We start from the raw sequence: 12,825 nt of genomic DNA, 5'->3' as shown, positions 1-12,825 counted from the left end.
ACCAGCACAGGTTACTAAGTGACTGGATGTCTGAACCGCTCACATATTGAGCTGCTAACTGGTCTGCAGACCAGTCGACTACCTGAGTTACAATCCACCGATTGATTTACTGATGGCCTAAAATATTGACTGACTGATTAGCGCATTTTCTGAAGAAAGTCTAAATCTAACTAATCAACTGACAGATTAATTGACTGGTTTGTTAACTACTCAGCAATCCTTACTGCCCTGAAACTAGAAATGTGATTTTTCTGGAGCTCTCCGGGTTCATACAACACATTTACAGCCAAATTACCCTTTAAAACATCTTTTGTTTGTCATTTATGTACCGATCGTTTTCCTCTGGTGCTTACTGTTGATGAACTGTACTCTTGAGTACTATGAGCAGACAACAGACTACGTACCAGTTGAATTCATATGCTCCAAAGCAACTGAATTCAAAAGCGCACATGCGCTACTGTACATGCAGCTGTGTGAACATGTGACATATTCTACATAAATCTGATGATAGAGGAAGTGGAGGGAGGAGAGTGTTGTGACTCCGGTGGAGTCGTGTTAACAGACGCAGCTGGGCTACATGTTAGTAAAAGGTGATAAATATTTCAGAATATAAGTCAACACACACAGCATACCGTTGCTGTTTGGAGAAACCCCTACGTTCTTTACATATGTATGTACCTCAGTTAGAAACAGCTTGTATTATTAATATACCTTTTTCAGCTCAAAATTTCTGCTCAAACAAACACTTTGGTCCAACAATATCTATGTCAGGTACTGCCAGAGGAGATGCAGGTCGTTTTCTTCTTCAAATTATAATAGATCATTAAAAAACAAAACACAATTTCATTGTGAAATTTATATTAAAAATACTCAGATTGCTCGGCCCCAAATGTAGCAGTAAAATTATTTTGAAGCAAAGCTGTAAATGCTGAAGAGGAACATGATGTTGAGGAGAATGGAGTACAAGTACTGCAGCTCTGCTGACGGCTGTTCAGGGTGGATGTTGGCGCAAACCTGGTAAATATTTTAAGAATGTAAAAGTACTGGTGTCTTCCCCATACTTATTCAGCAGTGGTGGGCCACAACATCTAGAAAACTGCTACAGAAAATATAAAAATAACGTATTAAAAAAATATGTGTTTCAATACCTCCTGCAAAATGAATCTGCAATAGGCCCGTTGCTTGCATGAGGGCTGCTTTTCTGCAGACTAACTATGTGTAATGTTCACTTTTGGGGCAGCAACAGCTCCTATACTGTAATTGTAACTCACTGACACCTGGAGTAAAACAATTAATACCAGTGGCTCACAGGCAAAATCTCTCCCTCCATACCTCCCTCCCTCTTTCTCACATTTTCTCTCCTGCTCTCCTTCTTCGCTCATAACTGGAAGCTTTCAGCAGAAAACACCGCTCTTTAATAATTTGTATTCATGTGTCGCTGTGCTGGCTAGGGGCACTTTTGGCTCTTAGATATGGCTGCTGATCCAACAGGCGCGCTAAAAACACTATCAACAGAAATGCAGCGTAACGAGCGTGACAGCTTAAAAACGAGTATTAGAAAAATAATCAGCAAACAGGAAACATACAGAAACGCGCGTGTAAAACGGTAAAACAAGTGGTTACATGTTCGCAACAGCCTGAAAAAGCAAGATGTGTTAGTTATATACATGTGGTAGGAGGTCTTGCATTCACATCCAGGAACATACAACACACACTCACACACATCCTGAGGCTCTACTAGTCATGTTCATCGTGGTTGAGTAGCAACAACCTGTTTGGCACCAAGATAACTGACCTCTTGCTTTTCCCCTCTCAACAAGAGGTTTCAAGTCTTCAAAGTCTGTGATGGTGTATTTGTGTTTTTGTATATGTTGTTTATCCATCTGAAGAACAGATAGTCTGTGCTGTCACCATGTGTCAAATGTGTGTATCTAACAGTCTAAATCCCCACCGCCACCATCAGAACAGTTGTAGTAACACTTCAGGTCCCCAGTCCATGGCCGTCTGGGCCACTGCGAACACCGCCGCCCCGAGCGTGGCGGACAGCCCCCACACTGCCATTTTCACCATCCTGTTCCCCTTCCCCCACAGCTGGCCTCTGTCCCGGGGCAAAGCAGCTTCCAGGCCAGAGTGTCTAGAGGCTGTGAGGACAGAACAAGGAGGAGGGGGTCAGACTGGGGCAGAAATATTAAGGGTCAAGAGGCTCCACAGAGCTCGAATTTGGACCATAGGAGGATCAAGCTGCATTTTGCAACACTAGGAGCAAAGACAAGGAAGGGGCAGAAGCATCGAAATACATTAAGAATTATCCTGTTCCATGGTTTTTGCTAACAGCAATACTCTCACTTATATTAACAAGAGGTCAAAATGGTTACTAAATAGTTGGTATTAAGTAAAACCTTTGCAGTCTAATGCAATACCCTGCAATAAATTTGACCTTTACAATGGTTTTACTGTGAACTTTTTTGTTGAAACTGCTTTAGAGAGCTGTCCAACTTTTTGCGGCTTTACTGACTGTATTATTCTGAGAGGTACTTCAAATATTTGGTTCACCCCATTTATATCAATGAGGGTAGACTAAATATTGGACACAACTCCACCCTGAAGTTGGATCAACATCTCTCAATAAAAACATGATGACTTTCATGAATGTTGGATTTCTTGCACTGGTTTAGTTTTAGCTAATAAACCTTACCTAATAAACTGAGTGGCAAATGCACTTTAATAATAATAACAATAATAATAATAATAATGATACTACAGGATTAAAAGTTCCAGTTGAAATTACACATGTATTGCCTATCAGGAGCAGCAAACACAACTTGAGTGGCTACTCTGTTTGAGAAGAACAGAAGAGCAGCAACTGTGAATATGTTTATGATACACCAAACCGTAGGCTGAGAGGATTCATTGGGTCATAATGTTACACTGCCCTCTCTGGTTGAGAGTTTTAAGTCTGCTGCACCTCAGACTACATCAACCGTTATTGACTGGTGTGGTTTGGGTGTTGTCAGAAGAGGAGAGGCTGTGATGTCTCAGTATACTGACACACTCTGATGTATACTTCTACATCATAGCAAGGTAAGAATTTAGCAAATTCCATCCATAAATAGTATCAGACAATTAATACAATAAAAGTCTTAAATATGGTAACTTTAAAGTTCACTAGTCAGCCAATATACATCATAAGTTTAACATTTTGATTCCAGCTTGTTTGTCAGGCTTACTGACTCACTTCTCTGCCACAGTGAAGTCAGGAGGTGCTACGGATCAGCTCTTTGTCCGTTATGCACTTCATCTTGGATGCTGTTAATTTAATTTTGATGGAACTGCAGGGAATAGCGTGCATCAGTTTTAATATTACACTGTTCAGCCTGAGGGGAACGCTACAACATTTTTTTTGATTTGCTGTACATCACAGACAATATATCAGACATGGCTGATCAGATTCCCACAAAACCTGCGGGAATAATGCATCTCTTTGTTTTGTTCTGGCATATTTAAATGTGCACTTGATTGGTCTGATGGGGGTGCTACAACATTTGTTTACTTGTTATTGATTGGCCCAAAGGGGGGCCATGTTTGTGGGGGATGACATATTTATTATTGCCTTGTTTAGAACAACAGTGTTCTTGTGTAAAGCACCAAAAAACATGCAATCAAATGATTTTGATGGGTAGAAATAGCTGTTCATATGGTCTCACAGTCAATATAAAATTTCACCCCCACTTCTAAGAGTTTCTAACAAGAATTCAATTGTTGTTTTTTACCGTGTCTGGAAGTGGTGGAGTCCTGGGCCTTGGTGAGGCGTTGAAGCACCGAGTCTGGCCTCTGGTGGAGGGTGGACAGCTGAAACGCCTTAAAGGTACTGATGGACTGACTGGAGAAGAAACAGAGGAGGAGAATGGAGTGGAGGTGTTAGCCAGTGATGGAGCACAGAGTCAGGTCACGGGTGAAACATGGACAGCTGGAATGACATGAAGAGATGGACTGAACGATAAGCTGATGGATGAAGGCAGGTGAAGGAAAATGTGTGAGAGATAATTTCGAAAAAAAACTGCTAACTCAGTTGCTCCTGTGTATAGGAAGCCAAGGGTGTAATGTATTATTGGACATCAGTATCTTTCAGTATCACTCAGTCAAGACCTTGTGTCAGTGATGTCACTTCCTCTCCTGAACAATGACTGTAACACTGAAGGACACTTGCTGAGAGAGAAAAAGAGATGGATACACAGAGTGAGAGAATAGTTGAGTCTAATGTTTCCCCTCAGTAAAAAAATGTGGAAAAAGGAACACACACACACACACACACACACACACACACACACACACACACACACACACACACACACACACACACACACACACACACACACACACACACACACACACACACACACACACACACACACACACACACACACACACACACTAAATGATCTGTGCATGTCAGCAGCAGCATCACTCAGTCTAGATGTGTTTTACAGCATCCCCTCTTGGATACTAAGGAAATTACATTACATCATCCACAGTCAATACACACCACCTCCAAATGTTTTTAACATCATTAACCATTTTCAGTTGCAACTGCCTCACCTCTTGCGAGACTGCAGCGCTGCCCGTTTGGCCAGTAACGAGGGAGGATACTGGTCGAACAGCTCCTGGGACTGGCCAATGAGAAGTTCATATGGGAGGTCCTGGGGGATGCGGGAGAGGAGGTGGTGGACCATGGCCATGTCACATTCAGTCTGCTTCACCTCCTTCTCTCTGTGTAGAACAATCTGATGAGGAGAGGAGGAGTGAAAACTGTTAACCCCAAAGCTGTTCACTGTGGTCAAACATGTTGTTTATTGGCTGGTTTCATTGCTGCTAGTGAGGCAGAACAAGAACTGAGTGGTGAAATAGGCAGATGAAGAGTTAACCCCCCATGCTGTGCGCTGAACGCAGCCTTGGAGGAAACATGAACTACATTCTGCTTTGTTGTTTCACACACACTTCAAACAGAAGTCTCCCTTACACACACACACACACACACACACACACACACACACACACACACACACACACACACACACACACACACACACACACACACACACACACACACACACACACACACACACACACACACACACACACACACACACACACACACACACACACACACACACACACACACACACACACACACAAGTAAACATCTTAGAAAACAAAAGGATACACACATACATGTTCCAGCAGTAAACATTAAACATACATGCCAAGGTTGTTGGGTAAAAGCAGCCAAAAGATATGAGTGTGTTCCAGAGTGAAGCAACTGAAAAAGAGTCTCAAATGAAAGGATGTTTTTCCTTTGTAAGCTGTCTCTCTTTCCTTTTCCCTAAAACATCAGTCAGGTCTCCTTGTCGTCCTTTCCCCTCGCTTTCCCCTTTTTATCTCTTCCTCTGTCCCTCCTTTCCTGTGTTTCCCTCTTTCACACTCTCTCTCTCATCTGTTCATTAGGAGGTAAAGGTATCTAATTAACTAGTCCAGTGACTTCACAGTTCTCCGCCTTACTGTGTGTATAAGTTGCACAATTAAGTGTGTGCATGTGTGAGCGTCCTGGATTACTGACAAAACAATCTCATTGGCTCTCACTCATTTTCCCTGGCTTTGAATCCCTCTTACCGCAGCAGCGAGGTAGATGGGCATCAGTGGGTGGGAGGCCAGGAAGAAGTCATAGAGTCTCAGGGTGTGTTTGAACTCTGGCAGGACGTGGCCGTACCATGTGATGAGCCAGGACAGCGCAAAGATGGTTCCCACCTCCGATCTGAGAGAAAATGCAAACACACAAAGAAAGGCCAATAATGTTAAAAGAAAGTCCGACATACATATTTTTCCTATATTCTTCAGTATTTTTAAAAAATATATTTATATGTATTTTTTAAATATTGCTTTGTATTTTATATCTTGCCTTTTTATGTCTTATGAAAAGCACATTGAATTGTCTTGTTGCTGAAAGGTGCTATACAAATAATCTTGCCTTGCCTTATTTATCTAACCTTGCCTCAATGTCACTAAAAAGTCCCCTTTTAAGTCTAACAACAGAAAACAGAAAAACAGTCACAAGATCAGTTAACTACATAATCTTAAAAAATCCATCATATGAAGAAAGTCTCTGCAAGTTGAAATTCTCACACTGTATGAAATTAATGAAAACTAATGGCGGATGCAAGGTAGGAAATCACACTGCAGACATATATATAAATATACATAATTTATAATAAGTTGGATAAAATGTGATACACAGCTATGATCAAATCTTAGTTAAATACCAAAAGATGCACATGTATATTTGACCAAAGTTCCACACACAGGTCATTTGTCGACGACCTGAGCCATTCCTGTTTGCTGATAAAGATTGTGATTTGCAGTTCAAAGCTCAGGAAAAGCTCATAAGAGAACCTCGGAGTTGAGATTTATTTGTTATACATAATCTACCAAGATCCAGAAGGAAATTCCCCGCTCATCCCCTTAAACAGGGTCATTAAACCCCAGTTTCTTAAGATTGACCCCCACAGATGTGAAAGCAGAACACATTTCTTTACCTCCATAAACAGTTTATAACCCTCCCACGCTCTCCCTTGGTATCTTTGTCTGTTGTAGTTATTTTTGACAGAGTCTCAAGTAAATTGGAAACTCTGAGAGGTTGTTGATAAATATTGGATAGGAACATTTGGGGAGGGAGAAGGATGAGTACAAGGACAAGGGAGTGACAAGTGAAAGGAAGCCAGCGATGATGGTGATGGAGAGGGGGAGGGGTGCAAAGAAGGAGCAAAGGGCAGGAAGCGTGTGTAATGGGAGGGATGGAGAAACAGAATGAAGTGAAAAAGGGAAAATAAAAGGAGCTAAAAAGAAGTGAGAGCATGAGATAGGGCAGAGATAAGAAGGCAGGAGAGGGGAAGAGGAAGCACAAACTAGAAAGAGCTTTCCAAACTTTGAAGTGGGGTGTTGTTTATCCTGCCGTTTTTCTCCGAGTGCCATGTCTTGTTTTTTTGTGCTTTTTGTTATTGTGTGAGCGTGTATGTGAGTTGACAGTAGTTTGCAAATCTGGAGGTTGCCAGCACAGCATCTATTATGAACAGGCGACGAGACCACACACACACACACACACACACACACACACACACACACACACACACACACACACACACACACACACACACACACACACACACACACACACACACACACACACACACACACACACACACACACACACACACACACACACACACACACACACACACACACACACACACACACACACACACACACACACACACACACACACACACACACACACACACACACACACACACACACCTTAGAGGGCAAATCATTAACTGCAAACACTTTAAATCCCAATCTTCACCATACTCAGTACACCAACATTGATCAAGCTGATTGCAATCTTAAAATGCATTCTTTTGTTGATGCTGTTTCAATAAACTAAAAATGTAATTTATATATCATTGCTTGATTAATTGCACTATAAGATTACTCACAAAAGGTTAACACTGTGTAAATCTGGCTGGAGAGAAAAGCCTCTGAAGCAGCTGGTGGACCATCTGACATCAGGATTCTCCACTGAGATTGAATTTTGAATTCAGGTCCAATTCAACAATACACTGGCCTCTTTGTTTCACTGTGAACCTCACAGGTGAAAGTCAACACTTTAATGCCCTCTAGTGGTTGTTACTTACATTACATCACCTTCATTTGGCAGGTGGTTTTGTTCAAAGAAACTTACAGTAAATGAATTCAAACTGAATACAAACAAAAGCTACATGGTACCAGAAAAGTGGAGCTGCATTCCCTTAAAAAAACTACTAAAACCCTTTATGTGTGAACGTTTACATGCTTTGGGTTTTTTGTTTGTTTGTTTAATACAATGAGACAAATAAATGCAAGCATCAACAGAACATATTTCAAACTGTGTGTTTGTGTGTGTGAATATGTACCTGATCATGAAGTCATGTAGTTCTGTATCTACTTGTTCCAATATTGGCATTAAATAGTTTAAAATGTGTTTAGTGCTGTCCATAGTAGGATCCATGAAATCCCTAGAGAGAGACACAAAATATATAGGTATTAGTGAAGGACTAATCAGAATTTGGCTGGTTAATGGTATCTGTTAAAACGTTTTGAGTTTAAGCAGCTTACAATTAATGTCTTCAGTTGACATAAAATAGTTTGTTCAACAGGAAAACATATAAAATACAGTACCTGAGGTGATATTTGGACAGAGTGTGCAGCATGGCAATGGCCATCCGCTCCCCGACTACCAGCAGCAGAGTGACAGCCACATCGTGGTAGCCCTGATAGTAGTGGAGCTGAGGATTACATTTCAAAACCACCAGGATGATGTCAATGAGCTGCTCCTGAAGTATGGCTCTCTCTGCGGCTGGCATACCTGAGAGAAGCCGAGGAACTGATTCATTATCACATCTAAGAAGCAACCTGGGAGCTTGCCTGTGTCTGTCATTGATATGAAGAGTTCAACACATTATCATAATTCCTGGGTTTTATTACAGGCCAGACATATGAGTTCATAAGCACACAAAAAACTAAGCTGTTTCTAACTTTTTTGTAAGACCTGTCAAATTCTACAACTTTATATTTATGGAGTAGCTTAATATACAAACATAGATTATTGAAACTAAGGACCTAATGTTGTGAGTCCAGCTTTCCCTCATTCACTGATGTTTAAACGTTTAAAATAGATAACACCACAATTAATTGAGACTGAATCATGAACAGCCTCCCAGACAGAAAAGGTAGGATGGTTTTATCTGTTCCATCACCCAGCTTGTGATTTCGGCTGACAAAACAGGCGACTTATGACAAAAAAAAATGTTCGGTGCAGCGTGTACTCAGTTAATTAATTATTAAGCCTGGCCAGATATCTGCATGTTGCAAAAGATACAGGGGTAAAATTTGATAAAGGTTAGTTTCAGCTATACAGCTATCTTTAGAGATATCACACACACACAGACCTTTAGGAAAACGCTTCATAGACCTCCTGACATCCAGGACTACTTGGCTGTAGTCCTTGTGGTTGTCCCTCACATCTCGACCTGCAAAAGTAAAAAATATACAATTATTACTGTTAGTGTTATTAGTATTATGTAGTATTCATCACACCAGTCAATATTAATAACAGTCAACCACTAACCAGGTTTATGTGGTAGATCATACACATTGATGCTCAGCAGTTTGGGCCAGACTTTCCTCCTCAGTTCATCAGTGAGCAGTCCTCCCTTACTGGCTGCTGCGCGCCTCAGGGTCTCAATGTCCACTGGATCACTGTCCATTCAAAAGGCAGAACTGAGCATTATTCAGTGTGATTTACTACTTTTTATGTCTTCTCATACAGGAAAAAACTCCCACTGTAACTATTCTTTGGATGCATTTTTTAAAACACCTTTATCTTTTTTAAGTTTAACAAGGATTCGTGAACATCCTTGCACTAAAGACAGTCAAATTCCATGACTAACATCCTGAAATCTGCCCTGTGCTGATGACAATAGGATGTGTATCCACATGTCTAAGTTCGGTGAACTGAGAAAACTATTGTTTTGTGCAATTAGTCTGGCTGCTGTCAGTGCATTTCTTGGACAATTTAGCAACTAGTCTCACATGCCTTGCAACACTCAAGTCTTCATGACCCATGTGACACTATTCCTCTGTGAAAATGTGAGTAATCTTCATGTGTGAAATCAGCTAAGGAGGGAGTGATGAAGGTCACTGTCTGTGGATAAATGCTTGCCATCTAATTGTGGAACAGTGTGTGTAATTTTTAGCCAATTCAAATAAACGTTTCACCAATCCAGAAGTTGCTTTGACTAAATGTGACACATTCAGGGAAATAATATAAAATTAGCATTTCAGCAGCTCCACTTATACTGCGAATACTGTTCAGCTCAGAAGAAAACCAACTTAACAGGCAAACTGTAATTGATTATATATAAACCTGTTCAAAGCCTGAGGGATCTCAGCCAACTTCTGTTTCCTGCCGCAATCTGGTTCTGTAAAAGAGAAAGAGATGTGAGGATGAGAGATAAGTAATACAGAGTGGGAGAAGGAGGATGAGGGGAGAAGAGGAAGAAAAAAGAGATATTGGAGGAATGAAAGACAGACAGAGCCGTGACAAAGCAGATGTTAAAAAGAGAAAAAGACTGGGAAGAACACACAGAGGGAAAAGAAAGAAAGAGCAAAGCATAAGGGTGGGGGAGAGGGACAGAAAGATGTGGGGAGATGAAAGATGAAGTAATCAAGGAAGGAATGTGAGGTTATAAATAGAGGCTAGCAATCATCTTCAAGAAAACACACACAAACAAAAATATAACGTTCTGGGATAAATAATCATGATATATTAGTTTGTACATTAACTGACACAAGCTTTACTGCTTATATTAAAACTATAAGTATGACTTTTGGTACCATGGTATTTCTTTACTACTTTCTGCTCAACATATTGAAAGGATGTGTCTCTCTAAAGAAGGTTTTGTTTTAACTTTAGAAGTGACAAAATGTGTCAGTTTATCTAATAGTTTATCAACATTATTATTACAATATAGTCACATTACTGGTTATAATGAGCCTCAAACACTAGGTTAAACAGAAATCAAGTGTTGAATGATGAAGTGGATTGCACAGTGAGTATAACATGTTATCTCCTGCTGTCCTCTGCCTGTCTGGGAGTTTCCTAGCTGTCCAAGTTGGCCAACAAGCTGCCACGCAAGCAGCACTTGTAGCTATAAAGCTAAAGTTTATTATGATTAAAGTCTAAAAAGAGATACAGAGGGTGATTTAGGTTGCAGGTCATGAAAACAGCGGACAACTTGTGTTCAGTGTCTTGTATTATAAGTCAAGAGGCTGCTGTAATAGTATTAAAGTTAATTATGTTAAGCCAAGTAGGCTGGGCTGCTGAACTTTGAGTCTGTAGGGTACACGTACTGTTTATCGATATGAGGTGATTTACGGGTGTGTTTTCATTAAATAAATAGCTTTTTGTGACTATTTTGTTGCCAATACCTTAATCGTTACCTAGCTAGCTAACAGTTGGTCGTCTCACCTCTTGTTACAGATCGTTCCCCATTCACCTCAACTCCGGCGTTATGTTTCTTCCTCTTGAGTCTTTTCATCCCCCTTTAAAAACAGAGCACTAAACGACGAGGTTTCTGTTGTGCCATAGGCAGACGCCAAAATAAAAAGTTGGACCTTTAAATAGGTTTAAAATAATATATTGATGTTGTCTGCCATAACGACGTCTCTCTCAACAGCTGGGTGGCTGTCTGAAAAGCTCAACCTACCTTGACAGGACTCGCGCTGTGATTGGTCAGAAATGCAACGTGACAAAATGCTCGAACGTGATTGGCTTTCCCACCGACGCACGCCGCAATCTTACCTAACTGTAGTTTTGTAGTTCTGACGTTTGAGCGATAGTGGGCAATGTTTTTTATTTTAGTGTTATTAGTGGATTAGCTCTTTAGCAACGTGTAAAGTGACGCATCTACCCTTTCCACTAGGTGACAGAAAAGTGCTATATAACAAGTTGAGTGTTTAAAAAAAACCTACTAAAAAATAAAAGTAAAATCACAGTAATAACACGAGAGCGCAGAGAATATCCTATAGACGTGAAACAAAACCAGCATAACACATATCAATAATCTAGTATAGGGTCTTTATTAAAGAACATTCATTTATAAATTGCTTTATTTATACTCTGTAAAGCCCTTTGAGTAGAAATGTGCTACAAATAAATGTCCTTCGCCTTGCTTTTAATGCATGAAGTCTGTGTCTGTATGCACGTCCTTGTTTTAAATGCCATGATATGCTTCGTTTAATGACAGACGGGTTCAGGTTCATTTTAGGACACGCGAGTGTTACGGTTTTCTTGCCCAGAGTTTTGCCTTTCAGGTACCTGACTACAGAAAAAAAAAAACTAGCTCTGTTGTTCACATAGGCTAGTGACACTAGATCAGGGATAGTCAATGCAAGGTATTAACACTAGCCTAGTGTTAATACCTTGCATTGACTATCCCTGACACTAATAAATCTTTTTTTTCTCTCCAGGCATAGTGAGACTATGAGTATTGCTTTTGACATGGTTTGAGGTTTGGCAGGGTTTTCCTGAAATGGCATAAGGTCCACAGTTGTCTCCCCTTTCACATCATGCCCTCTATGGTCAATCCGTGTAGTTTTAAAAAAAACAGCCACAGATTTATTCATTGATTTTTGAAGCTTGTTGGAGGTGAAACATAGCTTAACTAAAAATGTGCTTACCTTACCTTAGGGCAATTTACCATAAAAAAGACGTTATGTTAAAGCTGCTGTTTAAGAAACAGCACAGTACCTCACAGTACACAGTAGGCTTATGTAATAATAAGAAGTGTTCAGTGTTAAACAGATAAGTAAAACACACATAAAACCATATATAAATTGCCAAGGATTTATTTTTCTTGTTAGTCAACATCCACAAAAGCACTGTCAATTAAGTCTCAAGGGACCAGTTAGTGGGCCCAAGGGCAAGGTCCTCCACTGTCCCCAACTTTATTTGATTATATGTTGATTAAAGCAAATTCTTTTAGGAGAATTCTCCATAATATCATGATATCAACAGGAATATATAAGGTATAAAAACAGGATTTTTACAAAGGGCTCCCTTAAAAGTCAAGGTTTCAAAGATACAAATTAATAATTTGAGAGCCTTTTCCATTTCAGTTTATATTAACCATTTATTAAATGGACACACATTAAACATGGGGCCTTTGGGGATCC

The 12,825-nt window shown here is 40.2% G+C and overlaps 1 protein-coding gene across 1 annotated transcript; it reads right to left on the bottom strand.

Annotated features, from left to right (window-relative positions):
- Positions 1 to 470: 470 nt before the first annotated feature.
- Positions 471 to 11,317, bottom strand: zgc:63863 (uncharacterized protein LOC393372 homolog). Its single transcript, XM_062436294.1, has 10 exons — positions 11,120 to 11,317; positions 10,016 to 10,070; positions 9,218 to 9,348; positions 9,039 to 9,119; positions 8,269 to 8,455; positions 8,004 to 8,105; positions 5,668 to 5,809; positions 4,597 to 4,781; positions 3,771 to 3,880; positions 471 to 2,141 (listed from the first exon to the last, which is right to left on the bottom strand). Exons 1-10 carry the CDS (start codon positions 11,187 to 11,189, stop codon positions 1,960 to 1,962), a joined length of 1,245 nt encoding a protein of 414 aa, XP_062292278.1. The 5' UTR covers positions 11,190 to 11,317; the 3' UTR covers positions 471 to 1,959.
- Between the last annotated feature and the right edge of the window lie 1,508 nt (positions 11,318 to 12,825).

The sequence above is a fragment of the Scomber scombrus genome, chromosome 16 (genome assembly GCF_963691925.1).
Source record: "Scomber scombrus chromosome 16, fScoSco1.1, whole genome shotgun sequence".
Classification (NCBI taxonomy): domain Eukaryota; kingdom Metazoa; phylum Chordata; class Actinopteri; order Scombriformes; family Scombridae; genus Scomber; species Scomber scombrus.
This window is presented reverse-complemented; position numbering and strand designations above follow the sequence as displayed.

Excerpts from the sequence above, each read along its gene's own strand:
- zgc:63863 (XM_062436294.1), bottom strand. The coding sequence starts at position 11,189 with ATGAAAAGACTCAAGAGGAAGAAACATAACGCCGGAGTTGAGGTGAAT. Across the intron at positions 10,071-11,119 it reads GGAACGATCTGTAACAAGAG|AACCAGATTGCGGCAGGAAA; the intron begins GTGAGACGACCA and ends TCTCTTTTACAG. Across the intron at positions 8,456-9,038 it reads TATGAAGCGTTTTCCTAAAG|GTATGCCAGCCGCAGAGAGA; the intron begins GTCTGTGTGTGT and ends GGCTTCTCTCAG.